Source organism: Leucoraja erinacea, chromosome 28 (assembly GCF_028641065.1).
Source record: "Leucoraja erinacea ecotype New England chromosome 28, Leri_hhj_1, whole genome shotgun sequence".
Lineage (NCBI taxonomy): Eukaryota > Metazoa > Chordata > Chondrichthyes > Rajiformes > Rajidae > Leucoraja > Leucoraja erinaceus.
This window is the reverse complement of record NC_073404.1, coordinates 4,342,647-4,357,190: the sequence shown is the minus strand read 5'-3', so window position 1 is coordinate 4,357,190 and position 14,544 is coordinate 4,342,647. Positions and strand designations below refer to the sequence as shown.

Here is a 14,544-nt window from a genome sequence, read left to right as displayed (position 1 = left end):
CTGTTTTTAGTTTATCATTTATACAGTGGCTAGCTTTTTCTTGCATACTAACCAGTCAGCAGAAAGTCAATGCATGTTTACAATGGGTCCCTCCAGTGTACAGATGCATGATAAAGGGAATAACGTTTAGTGCCAGATAAAGTCTGAGGGTCTCCAGTGAGGTACAGCACTCTAGTTGGTAGTGTGGTTCAGTTGCCTGATAACAGCTGGAAAGAAACTGTTCCTGAATCTGGAGTTAAGCATTTTCACACTTCTCTGCCGCTTGCCTGATGGGAGAAGAGAGGGTGCAAGTCGTCCTTGATTATGCTGGTGGCCTCGCCGAGGCAGCATGAGGCATCGATCTAAGGGAGGCTGGTCTGTACTGTGGGCACGGCTTAGTTGCCTTGTGTTACATTTAGAAGCTGGCATAACTTGTAACCACTTTCCACACTAACCAGTTGTGTAGATGGAAGTAAGGTGGTGTCATGAAGCACATTGTCTTTCTCCAGATAACTCTGGTGTACCGAGGGACCTGCGTTCATTACCCGCCAATTGCAGCTTTGCCACCATTCCAGAAACTAATGGATCCCTGCTCTTCTTTACTCCATATGATGGCTGCTATGTACATGTGGTGGTGAGTATGGGCCTTGTTGGGTGGTGCAGAGTTGCTGCCTTGACCTGGGTTCAATCCTGACTATGGGTGCTGTCTGTACAGAGTGTGTTTTCCCTGTGACCATGTGGGTTTCCCCCGGGTGCTCGGGTTTCCTCCCAAAGACCTACAGGCTTGTAGGTTGCTTAGCTTCAGTGAAAATGATAAATTGTCCCTAGTGTGTAGCGGTACCTGGTTGCTGCACTTGGGGGCCTGAAGTGCCTCTGTCTGCGCTGTATCTCTAAAGTGGAGATGGACTGGTTCTTGATTAGTAAGTAAGGGTGTCAAAAGTTACAAGCCGGTACTGGAGTAACTCGGATACGGTGTTACGAGTGGCACAGCGGTCGAGTTGCTGCCATGCAGCGTCAGTCCTGCGTTCAATCCTGACTGGGTGCTGTCTGCATGGAGTTTGTACGCTCTCTCGGGCTGTGGGCTTTCTCCGTGTGCTCCAGTTTCCTCCCCCACAAGACCTACATGTTTGTAGGTTAATTGGCTTTGGTAAATTGTTCCGTGTGTGTGTGTGTAGGATAGTGCTGGTGATCGCTGGTCGGCACAGACTCGGTGGGCCGAAGGGCCTGTTTCTGCAGTTTCTCTAAAGTAAAACAAACTGGCATTAAATTATTGATCAACTGAGTCTTGTTATTAATCTTGCCATCTATTAATACTACCTGTTAACTCCATCTAGAATAACACAGTGAGCATGGAATTGAGGATTGATGGAATTGATGAGTCGAAAAGGATTATTGTTATAGAACGTATTCCAGTGAACTGTTCCCGGCCACCTCCAATAGATCCAGTGACTAGTAAGTTGAATATTTTGTAATTGCAAACCAGGAAAATGAACTTTCTGTTTGCATGCACTTTGTATTCAGTTTAGTGCTTTGACTTCACGTGGGAAGTTTTTTGTGTACAAAATCTTTGCCTCGAGTCGAGAGACAAAATTCCGATATGTCAATGACTGGTATTTCACTTGATCTTTTTTTTTTTAAAAAGCTAACTTAATACTTGACAACCATGTGACGACAATGGAGTAACTCAGCAGGACAGGCAGCATCTTTGGAGAGAAGAAATGGGTGACAATTTGGGTCGAGACCCTTCTGTCAAATGCCTAGCTAGTGCTAATATTTCTAATTGTGGGAGGTGTTTGGAGATGCCCCAATTGGTCAAACCAGCAACATTGTGGGTGGCACGGTGACACAGCAGTAGAGTTGCTGCCTTGCCTCGTACTCTGGTTCAATCCCGACTTTGGGTACTGTCTGTGCAGAGTTTTCTCTGGATGCTCATATTTCCTCCCACCCTCAAGACTTGTAGGTTAATTGTCTTTGGTTTAAAAAATATATATATATAATTGTCCCTAGCCTAAAGGATAGTTGGTGTAAGGGATGATTGCAGGTCTGAGCTGAAGGGCCTGTTTCTGCGTTGTACCTCTAGTCTAAATCCAGCACAGTCGGTGTATGAGAAGCTGGCCAATGCTTGATCTAGAGTAGCATGATTTGCAACTATGTACACTCGTAGTTAAGCAGTCCAGTTACTTAACACGGACCAATGTTGCTACTCCTACAGGTCTCATTACTCCAGTGTTTGTGAAGCCAACTATGATCGTCGCTCCCAGCGTTGTTACTGGAGTCGTGAAGCCAGCCAATGTCACCACTCATTTTGGTGCTGTCACTCCCATCGTTGTTGTGAAGCAGTCGAGTGATGCCACTCCCGTGGCCACAAAGCCAGCCATCGTCGCCATTCCTAGTGCCGTTACCCCTGTTGTGAGACCATCTCGAATCGCCATTCCTAGTGCTGTCACTCCCATGGTTGTGAAGCCAGCCAATGTCACCACTCTTGTCATTACTCCAGTAGTGAAGCCCGCCAGTGTCGCCACTCCTGCAGGTGTCACTCCCTTGGTTGTGAAGCCTGCTGGTGGTACTACTGCAGGCATGGTCACTCCGCTCGTGATGCCAAACAACGCCACTCGTCCCGGTGCCGTCCCTCCTGTAAAGCCGTTCAATGTCACCACTCCTGCAGGTGTGACTCCCGTGATTGTGGAGCCAGTCACTGCCATCACTCCTGGTGTTACTCCAGTTGTGAGGCCAGCTAATATGACCACTCCTGGTGTTGTCACTCCAGTCTTGAAGCCAACTACTCTCACTGCTCCTGGTGTTACTCCCATGGTTGTGAAACCAGCCACTGGTACTACTCCTCGAGGTATGGTTACTCCAGCAGAGAAGCCAGCTGATGTCACCACTCCTGGTGCTGTTACTCCCATGATTGTGAAGCCGCCCAGAGCCACTGCACCTGGTGTAGTCACTCCTGTGAAGCCACCCCATGTCACCACTCCTGCGAGTGTTACTCCTGTGGTCGTGAGGCCAGCCAATGTGACTACTCCTGGAGGTGTTGTTACTCCAATCTTGAAGCCAACCTATCCTAGGATCATCACTCTTGTGGTTGTGAAGCCAGCCAACGGAACCACTCCTGAAGTCGTCACTCCAATTGCATGGCCAACCAATGTAACTACTGCAGGTGTTACTCCCATGGTCATGAAACCAACCAGTGTCACTGCCCTTCGAGTCAGTACTTCTGTTGTCATGAAGCCAGCACGTGCCACTACTCGTGGTGTTACTCCAGATGTGAAGCCAGCAGATGTCGCTACTCCTGGTGACGTTACTCCCATGGTTGTGAAGCCAGCCAATGTCACTACTCCCAGAGGTGTCACTTCAGTAGTGAGGCCAGCTGACCTCACCACTCCTAGACTCATTACTCCGATGGACATGAAGCCAGCCAATACCACCACTCCTGGTGTTACTCCAGTCATGAAGCCAGTCGGCATCACCACTCCTGATGCCATGAAGCCAGCTGATGTCACCACTCCTGGTGTCGTTACTCCTATGGTTGTGAAGCCAGCCCCTGTCACTACTCCCAGAAGTGTTACTCCAGTTGTGAAGCCGACCAATATCGCCACTCCTGGTGTTACTCCTGAAGTGAGCCTGACTAATGTCACTGCTCCGAGAGTCATCACTCCTGTGGTCGTGAAGCCAGCCATTTCCACCACTCCTGGCGTCATTACTCCAGTTGTGAAGCCTGCCAACATCACCATTCCTGGAGCCATCGCTCCCGAGGTCGTGAAGCCAGCTGATGTCACTACTCCCAAACGTGCTACTCCTGGAGTGAAGCCAGCTGATGTCACCACTCCTGGTGTCGTTACTCCCATGGTTGTGAAGCCAGCTGATGTCACCACTCCCACAAGTGTTACTCCGGTTGTGAAGCCAACCGACATCGCCACTCCTAGAGTCGTCACTCGTGAGGTCGTGAAGCCAGCCAATACCACCACCCCTGGTGTCATTACTCCAGTTGTGAAGCCAGTCAGTGGCACCCCATCGGGTCAAATTATAAATGGAGGTAAGATTTGCGTAAGCACTTGAGCCATGGTTAATGCCTGGGGTTGAAATACAAATTGCAACTTCCATTATATTGCCAGTAGCCATAATAGATAGAGCATTGTTGCATTTGATTCAATAATATAACTTGGGAATAAATGAAACCGCTACCATCAAAGCAGTCAAATACTGCTCCCATTTGATGCTTTAAGTACAAAAGCCTGCAAAGACAATACTACTGCTGCTAATGGGAATTGGGAAGTAGAACATCTAGATTCTTGTGTGACCTTTATGGCCCAAGTTACCAGCACTGGGACAATGTGTAACATTTAGGTTTTGGCCTTTAATCTTTCACCTTTGAAGTGGCATCACTGGTAGATGTGATGGTCGAGAAGGCTTTCGGCACATTGGCCTTTGTCAGAGCAGTGGGGGCAGAATTTGGGAGGCCATGTTACAGCTGTATGAAGCATTGAAGCCATGTTTGGTGTATTATATTTGGGTGTGGTCACCGTGTTGTAGGAAAGATGTCGTCAAGCTGGAAAGGGTGCAGAGAAGATTTACAGGGAAGTTGCCAGAGTTCTATGGCCTGAGCTATTGGGAGAGGTTGAGAAGGCTAGCACTTTGCTCATTGGAGGCTGGAGGAGTGATCTTCTAGAGGTGTATAAAATCGTGAGAGGAATAGATGAGGTAAATGTAGTCTTTAACCCAGGGTAGGGGAATCGGGAACTAGAAGACATAGATTTAAGGTGAGCAAGGAAAGATTTAATAGAAACCTGAGGGGTAACTATTTCTCCACAAGGGGTGGTGCTTGTATGGAACAAGCTGCCAGAGGAGGTAGTTGAGGCAGGTAACATTACATTTAAGAGACATTTATTATGTCAGAAGGGATAGGAGTAAAATTAGGCCATTCGGCCCATCAAGTCTACTCCGCCATTCAATCATGGCTGAACAATCTCTCCCTCTTAACCCCATTCTCCGGCCTTCTCTCCATAACCTGACACCTGTTGACAAGTTGGGCCAAAGGATCTTTGACCATAATGGCTTCTTCCCCTCTGTCAGGCTTCTGGACAGCTCTTTCATGTGGATAGCATGGGTTTAGTTATGGGTCAAGTATGGGCAGATGGATCTAGAATAGATGGTCCATGTTGGCTGGCGTGGGCTAATTGGACTGAAAGGCCTATTTCCACGCTGTATGACTCTATGGCCAAGATCAGCTGCCGTTTAAGATTCTGTCTGGACTAGTAGTACAGCTTTGGCTGGTTCTCATTGCATGGTATTCATTCTAACATCTGCAGGGAAACCAAGAATATGTGATGTTGATGCTAAAGACCGCCTGCCCTGTAGTGACATCCAGCTGGGTGAGGAGGCTTGCAACGCCAAAGGATGCTGTTATGACTCGGATGATGAGGCAACTGCTTGCTTCTATGGAAAAACGGGTCAGTTTTAATCTAAATGTGTGCCTGTTCATGAACCAAATGGTGCATTCAGTCTGGATGGCCTAAAGGCCTGTCCCGCTGTACGAGGTAATTCAAGAGTTTTCTCCCGAGTTTTCCCCTGATTCGAACTCGGAGAATGTCTGTAGCGGGTACGTAGGAGGTCGTGGATGTCCTGTAGTGGCTCGTAATGCTAACGGTAGGTACTCAGGAAGTCCGGTAAACTCGTGATGTTTTTTTTCAACACTGTGGAAAAATGTCCACCAGTAAAATAAATACTTGTGTTCAAGAAAAATTTTACTTTTTACCTGTACGAGCTGCTACGGGGACATCCACGAACTCCTACGGACGTTCTCTGAGTTCGAATCGGGGGGGGGAACTCTTGCATTACCTCGTACAGTGGGACAGGCCCTTCAATCAACAGTTTTGTACTTGGAATAAGAGGTTCGTGCAGTAAAACATAATGTGAGGTAATTAATGTCATTGAGATTTCAGAGGTAATCACCACGTGGAATAGCTGCTAATTATCCTTGACCACAGGAAATACTTCCTTGAAAGTGGCTTTATGGGTGGATGGGGTGGTCAAAAAGGCTTTTAGCGCATTGGACTTCATCAGTCAGGGTATAGACATTGGGAGGTCATGTTGCAGTTATACAAGATGTTGGAGAGGCCATATTTGGGGTATAGTGTTCAGTTTCGGGCACCATGTTGTATGAAAGATATTGTCAAGCTGGAAAAGGTGCAGGGAAGGGTTTACAAGGCTGTTGCCAGGATTTGAGGGCCTGAACTATAGGGAGAAGTTGAGCAGGCTAGGACTCTATTCCTTGGAGCATGTCGGCCAGTATCGATAAGTTGGGCCGAAGGGTCTGTTTCCACACTGACTATAATCACTTCTTCCCCTCTTATCTGGCTTCTGAACAGCTCTTCCAAAAGCTAGGGTACTGTCCAATTCGCATCTACCCCATTGCGGACATTGCTCTTTGCCTGCAAATGGTTGTTTGGGGGGTCAGATTCGGATTCAGATTCAATTTTAATTGTCATTGTCAGTGTACAGTACAGAGACAACGAAATTTGCCTATGGGACTGGAGTGTTGCATGTTGAGATCTAAATTCTGTGGCTCTGTATCTTCCCCTTTGCACTGGCTCTTGTGTTTAAGTTTGAACATGATTGTGTTTATGTATGTGCTGTTTGGATAAAATGCAAAGCTTTTAGCTGTGCCTCGGTATATGTGACAATTGTAAACCTAATTCCATTCTATTCCCAGCATATATTGACTGTGCAAACGAGGGGCTATTCACAATTGTAGTCCCCAAGGTTGCGACAGTGCCTTCACTTGATCTTGCCTCCGTCATGTTGGTGAACGGCACGAGTTCTGAGTGTGCTCCTATGATGAGGACGGCGGAGTTTGTCATCTTCAGGTTTCCCCTCGATGCATGTGGGAGCGTACAAACCGTGAGTTTCTCGCTCTCTGTCCTTTGCGCTGGTGGGGGGGGGGGGGTGAGGTTGGCATCGCAGGCCGCAGGAATTGAGAGTTCTTGTTTCGTAGGTGACTGGGTCCATCGTGACTTACCAAGTGGACGTGGTGGCAAGGAGGAGAATCCAGAAAGGAGCGCGTGGCTCCATAACCAGGGACAGTACCTTCAGGTGAGACTTGCAATGGACCAAACCCAGCCTTTAGCTTCAACTTCCCAGAAATGAGCTGATCTGAATCTGGGACCAGGATTGGATCTGTGCAAAGCTGTGTTGATCACCTTGTTGTATCTTCATGATTTGCTGGAACTCTTTTCCTCATCTGCCCACTCCATCAGATAGACACAACACTGGAGTAACTCAGCGGGACAGGGAGCATCTCTGGAGAGAGGGAATGGGTGATGTATTGTGTTGAATTTCCTCTGGGCAGCACGGTAGCATAGCAGAGCTACTGCCTTGCAGCACCAGAGACCCGGGTTCGATCCTGACTGAGTGCTGTCTGTATATTCTCCCTGTGACCTGTATGCATCTCTTCAATTTCCTCCCTCACTCTAAAGGCGTGCAGGTTTGTAGGCTAATTGGCTTTGTATAAATGCAAAATTGTCCCTGAGTGTGTGTGTGTAGGATTGTTAATGTGCAGGGATCGCTGGTCAGTGTGGGCTCGGTGGGCCAAAGGGCCTGTTTCCACGCTGTATCTCGAAACTAAAGAGTCTCAACCTGAAACGTCACCCTTTCCTTTTCTCTGCCTGTCCTGCTGAGTTACTCCAGCATTTGGTGTATCTTCAGTGTAAACCAGCATTTGCAGTTGCTTCCTCCACTTGTGCTGCATTTAATCCTGATCATACCACAACTTTATAACTGACTTGTACTGGTGTTAAAGCAATCTGAGTTCTTGCTTTCCACCTTGTTGGATGTGGCTCTCTGACCAAAGACAGCGCTGGAGTAACTCTGTGGGTAAGACAGAATCTCTGGGGAAAACATGGTTGGGTGATGCGGTCATTCAGGATAACTTGGGTCACTAACTTGTGAATGTATGAACGCGAGTTCTGATTCTGTAACATTTACACCTCTGTGTTCGCAGGCTGCATGTGAAGTGTTACTTGGGTAGCAGTGAGAACGTCCCCATAACACTGAGAGTGAACACCCTTTCTCCTCCCTCCCGTGTGATCTACGATGGGGTCCTCTATTTGGAAATGAGAATAGCTAAAGGTGACCGTGCCTTGATTGTAGTCTCCATCTCTGACCCGGTTCTGGGTGAACTTTTCCCGATCTAATCTTGGTCTGTTTCCGCAGACCTGTCCTACACCACCTGGTTTGCTGATGTGGACTACCCGCTAGTGAGTTACCTCCGCGAGCCGGTGTTTGTGGAAGTGCGCCTTCTCCACAGGCAGGATGCCAACATTGCACTCGTACTGAACCACTGTTGGGCCACACAGACGCAGGACCGCCATCTTGGCAAGCAGTGGAGCATCCTTGTGAATGGGCAAGTCTAACTCTAGACAGTGGAGTTAACTCTTGGTTAATTGAGGGCAGGCTTCTATTAACCCAGCCCTTTCCACTTGTCACTTTAATTTCACGTTCCATGTATTTTGTGTTTTATGACTGTTGGCAGATCAATTTCCCTCCTGGGATAAATGAAGTCGTATCGTAACCAGAGTTTTTTTTCCTCGTATTTCAGATGCAATGACCTTCAGCTTGGTTATCTTTAATGTAGTAATTGTCCTACAGTGTGGAAACGGGCCCAACTTCCCACACTGACCAATATGCCCCATCTAAACTAGTCCTGCCTGCCTGCATTTGGCCCATAACCCTCTAAACCTGTCCAATCCCTTTACCTGTTTTTTTTTTTTTTTTTTTTTTTTTTTTTTTTTTTTTTTTTTTTTTTTAAATTTAAAGTTGCGATGTCACTGCCTCAACTACCTCCTCTGGCAGCTCGTCCCATGCAGTCACCGCCCTTTGTAGGGGGGGAAAGATTACCCCTCCGATTCCTATTAATTCTTTCCCCTTCAACTCGTATTCATGGTTTCCCCTACTTTGGACCAGACTACCCTCAATATTACAGACTACTTTATAACAGATGTTGGTCATAGTGGAAGGAGTGACTGCTAGGTGGCAGCAAAGACAACGCCACTAATTTCTAAAGAATTGAGTGTGTTACTTTCACTGATTATATAAACTACTTTTGAAATCCAATCCATGATGGAATATGTGTAGACGTGCAGGAATTTGCTTTATGCTTTCAGTAGCTTTCGTATATCTCTAGATATAACATTTAAAATGTATGAATGAACATCTCCTTCCATGGTTCAGTGGTAGAGTTGCTGCCTTGCAGCGCCAGACGCCCAGGTTTGATCCCGACTACAGGTACTATCTGTACAGAGTTTGTACGTTCTCCCTGTGACTGCATGGATTTTCCCCAGTTTCCTTCCACACTCCCAAGTCCTACAGGCTTGTAGATTAAATTGCAATTTGGGGTGTAATTACAATTAAGTTGTAATTTGGGGTGATAGCTGGACGGCACAGACTCGATGGGCCGAAGGGCCTGTTCACTCTGTTTCTAGAGTCCACATCTACTTGGTTATGGGAGACAGTTAGCCATATCGGATGCCATTCTCCCCTGGTCTGTAAGAACGTGGCTTATCTGTACTGTGAATGAATGCAATAAAAACCTTGTACTCCAGAACATAAAGCTGTTTTCTCCTTCTCTAGATGTCCATACTATGGGGACAATTATTTAACCCAGCTCCACTCAGTTGTTGCAACTCCTGAAGTGTTATTTCCAGCACATCACAAGTGGTTTGAGGTGAAAACGTTCCAGTTTGTGGATGGAAATACCCGAGCCATACTGAGTGGCGAGGTTAGGATGAACTTTGTGCAGGGCTATTGATCACACAACTTGGGCCATGCCACATGATGTAAATGTGTGTGTGTGTTTGTTTGTAGGTTTACTTGCATTGCAGTGCAACGGTCTGCCCCTTGTCTGATGTGGAGTGTGTCTCGACCTGCCCTACTGGTAAACGTAAGCATCTGATCGTGATTCAAATATTCTTGCTGATCTGATGTATGTGGGTTTGGCGATACTTTACTAGACGATGTGTAAGACAAAGATTCCACTGCATTTGCACACGAGGATAAAAGCATCATTAACTTTTACCCGCAAGTAACACCTGAACAGTCCTTCCATAATCTAGGGTGCAGTCTTTATTTTCCACCCATCTCATTGTCCACACTGGACTTTCATAAGTGACGGAAGCAGAATTAGCCCATTCAGCCCATCAAGTCTACTCTGCCATTCAATCATGGCTGATTATCTTTTCCCCCTCGACCCCCTTTCTCCTGCCTTGTCCCCATAAACCCCAACAACCTGTGTAATCAAGAATCTATCAATCTCTGCTGTTAAAAAGTATCCATTGATTTAGCCTTCACAGGCAATGAATTCCACAGATTTGCCAACCTCTGAATAAAAACAATTTAAATTATTTAAAACATTTTTTTTTTTTTTTAAATCCTCCTAGTCTTTCTAAAGGTACGTCCTTATTTTGAGGCTATGGCCTCCGGTCCTAGACTCTCCCACTAGTGAACTGGAGTTCAGACGTGTAAATCCTCCTAGTCTTTCTAAAGGTACATCCTTATTTTGAGGCTATGGCCTCCGGTCCTAGACTCTCCCACTAGTGAAAATATCCTCTCCACATCCACTCTATCCAAGCCTTTAGCTATTCAGGAAGTTGCAGCGAGGTCCTCCTCATCCTTAAACTTTCTCTGAAACTGTTGCACTCAATGGTGGCAAACTAACATATTCTGCATGCTAGCTTTTTTATTTCTTTTCTCTACCATTTCGATGTGTTTGGCCTAATTGTATTCATAGCATTATCTGATTTGAGATGGCACAAAAGCTTTTTTTTGCTGTACCTTGGTACCATATAACCATATAACCATATAACAATTACAGCACAGAAACAGGCCATCTTGGCCCTACAAGTCCGTGCCGAACAAATGTTTTTTTCCCCTTAGTCCCACCTGCCTGCACTCATACCATAACCCTCCATTCCCTTCTCATCCATATGCCTATCCAATTTATTTTTAAATGATACCAATGAACCTGCCTCCACTACCACTGGAAGCTCATTCCACACCGCTACCACTCTCTGAGTAAAGAAGTTTCCCCTCATATTACCCCTAAACTTCTGTCCCTTAATTCTGAAGTCATGTCCTCTTGTTTGAATCTTCCCTATTCTCAAAGGGAAAAGCTGATCCACATCAACTCTGTGGACTCTGTGGTACACATGACAATATATGGGTGTTAGAGGTTATGGGGGAAGGCAGGAGAATGGGGTTGAGGGAAGGTATGGGTGCACCATGAATGAATGGTGGGGTAGTCTTGATGGGCTGAATTGTCTAATTCTGCTCTTGGAACTAAATTTTACCACTAATCTAGCTTTTGCCTTTTTTCTGGCCAACTGTCTTCCCAGTCTTGACATGGCTGGTCCTAACCCAAAATGGCATCTATCCTTTTTCTCCAGAGATACTGCCAGACCCACTGAGTTACTCCGGCACTTTGCATCTATCTGAAGTCCTCTGAATTTGCTTCCCCCCCCCCTTGCTTGATATCCAAGCCATCCACCTGTGAATGAGTCACTAGTATTTCCACTTGATTGGAACAACCGTCTGAATTTGCTTTGTAAACTAGTGGGATTTCAGTTGGCTCATGTGCAGAAACCTTTCTCTACAGGACCGGTCAGAAGTTCGGGGGACTTTGTGTCAATTGAAGCCCGTGACCAACGTCTGGTGACTTTGAAAAAGTCCATAATCTTCTCTCCTGAAGAGAAGACTGCTGCAGTGTCTTACCAAGCAAACGGTATGAAATGTTCTATCTATTCCAAAACACACGAGTAAATTTAATGCAGTCTATTTAAGATTTCTCTTGGGTCCAAACTAGCTAGTTTTGTGTGCAAGCTGTTTCCTATCACTGTTTGTGCATTAAACAACATAGAAACGTGGCCCAACGTGTCCATCCCAAACAGTAGATATTATTGATCTTTCTATTGATAATGATAGATGTTGCTGTACTTCCGATTTTTATTGTTCAGTTGAGCTTGTTACCAATTGCCAAATATCAAGCCATCAATGTTTGCACTTGATGTAGAGGCTATCTCTTTTTACCTGTATCTTCCTCCATAGTAAACAGGCCAGCTGTATTGAATTGCAAATGCTCTAATTATAGCTTGGACTGCCATATTCCTGAAGGTAATCACATAACCACATTGCATATCTGTGCCCTGACATGGAGCATTTGATGCTGGTGTCCAGAACCACCATTTGAACAACTTTTTGGTAATGCTCATCTTAATCATTAGGATAAATCGTAGAAACGGGGAATAAACTCTGGATTTGAGGGTCCCAATGTGAAATGTCCCCTCTCCATGATCTCCAGAGAGATCCCCTGGTACAGTCATAGTTACTGCCTTGCAATGCCAGAGATCCAGGTTTGATCCTCACGATGGGCGCTGTCGGTACAGAGTTTGTACATTCTCCCCGTGACCTGCGTGGGTTTTCTCTGGGTGCTCGGGTTTCCTCCCATACTCCCAGGTTTGTAGGCTAATTGGCTTAGTATAATTGTGAATTGTCCCTTGGACTGTAGGGTAATGTCAATGTGCAGGGATCGATGGTCAGCATGGATTTGGTGGGCTGAAGGGCCTGTTGCTGTATCACTTAAAACTAAAAAATATTCTGCTTGGCTGAGTTACTCCAGCACTGTCATGGAGTCGTACAACATGGGAACGGGTCCTTCGGCCCAACTTGCTCACACTGGCCAACGTGTGCCAGCTACTAGCCCACATGCCTGCACTTGGCCTATATCCCTCCAAACATGTCCTGTCCATGTACCTGTTTCTCAAACGTTGTGATAACACCTACCCCCACCAGCAGCTCGTTCCATGCCCCCCAGCACCCTTTGTGGGGAGAAAAAGTTACTCCTCGGCGTTCCTATACAATAAATGGAGCAGTTGTATCATTGTCCTTCCAATAGTGTCGTTATTAAAGTCGGCCTTTATATCTCTCTACAGATAATGTCGCTGCCAACATCCTCCTTGCTGCAGCTGTGATATCACTGACTCTGGCTCTGATTACTGGACTTGTTTTATGTTGGAACTGTAAACAAATGCACAGATCGTAGTTTGACCGTGAAGTTTGCTCTGATTTGCAGCAAGATATTGAGCCCCTTTAATTCAAATGGCGCTGAACGATTTGGAGTTGCTTTCTCCAGAACGGTTACGTCCTTGACAGTTTTGGCCAGGATCAAACTTGGTGTTAATTGGTTTTTTCTGCTGCTACAAGATGATATCCTTTGGTGTTTTGTATGTTTTTTATATATGATTATTTCTAAGGTGAGTATTTCTGGGGCTTTGGATTTGTGCATACTGTACCATAAACAAAAAATAAATTCTTGACTCTATTCACTGGCTTGGCTGCAAATATTTAAACCTTCCACAGAGGAGAGTTTAGTTCTACACTTTTAACTGCACAAATCGCGAGAGGAATAGATCGGGTAGACGCAAAGCCTCTTCCCCAGAGAGGGGAATTGTGAATCCGAGGACATGGGTTTAAGGTGGGGGGGGGGGGGGAGAGAGATGAAATGGGAACCTGAGGGTTTTTTTTCCTTTTCCTTTTTCTCTCAAAGGGTGATGGGTGTATGGAATGAGCTACCAGAGGAGGTAGCTGAGGCTGGGACTATTGCAACGTTTTAGAAAACTAAAGATGGGCACATGGATGGGACCGGTTTGGAGATATATGGGCCAAACGCAAGCAGGTGGGAATAGTGTAGATGGGACATGTTGGGCTGAAGGGCCTGTAGCCACGCTGTGACACTATAACTTTGACTGGAGCAAATATCTGACATTGTTACAATGGGGCAAGATTTCCACCAAGCAGTGCCTTGTGGGATAAAGTATAATACGTAATGTCTGCTAACAATTGTATTGGTACAAAACTTCAGCACCACAAGCCCAGTTACCCGTCAGAGTGCCAGCTAGGTGTTCCAATTGTAATAAGACTTGGTAGTTGGGCAGCTTAAACTCAACAATAAGGAACACCATCTTGTATTTCACTTGGGTAGCTTGCAGTATGAACACTGAAGATGTATGCAAAGTGCTGGAGTTATACTGCAGACCGGGCAGCATCTCTGGAGAAAAAGGATGAGTGTTTTGGATTGGAACCCTTCGAATTATTGAATTTTTCCAATTTGGGGGGGGGGGCAGTCTCTAACCCACCCCTCTGCTCCACCTGGACTCTCACCTGTTTCTTCCTTCTGCCACTGCCTATATTCCTCTCCTCTGGCTTCACAATCTGCAACTCTTCTAACCTGTCTCTTGCCTTCTGTTCATATCTGTTTCAACCATCTGCTGATCAAACCCCTCCCTTCCCTATTGCCTCCTCCACTATGTCCTTGTGCCTTTCTCTTCTTCCCTACTACAATCCTTCTGAAGGGCCTTGACCCAAAACATCACCTATCCATGTTCCCCAGAGATGCTGCCTGACCTGAGTAACTCCAGCACTTGGTCCATCTGTGCAATAAGGATAAATGTAATGCTAGCTTGATGGTTCCAATCTACTGCACTGGTTCAGCATGTTCTTTATTGAACAATCTTCAGG

At 46.0% G+C, this 14,544-nt stretch overlaps 1 protein-coding gene across 1 annotated transcript; it reads left to right on the top strand.

The window, feature by feature from the left end:
- Positions 1-5,971: 5,971 nt before the first annotated feature.
- LOC129710447 (zona pellucida sperm-binding protein 4-like) lies at positions 5,972-12,747 on the top strand. Its single transcript, XM_055657401.1, is given in 6 exon segments — positions 5,972-6,879; positions 6,974-7,071; positions 7,979-8,384; positions 8,941-8,995; positions 9,579-9,916; positions 11,627-12,747. Coding segments are annotated over 5 exon segments (867 nt in total). The 5' UTR covers positions 5,972-6,777; the 3' UTR covers positions 9,785-9,916; positions 11,627-12,747.
- The last annotated feature ends 1,797 nt before the right edge of the window (positions 12,748-14,544 follow it).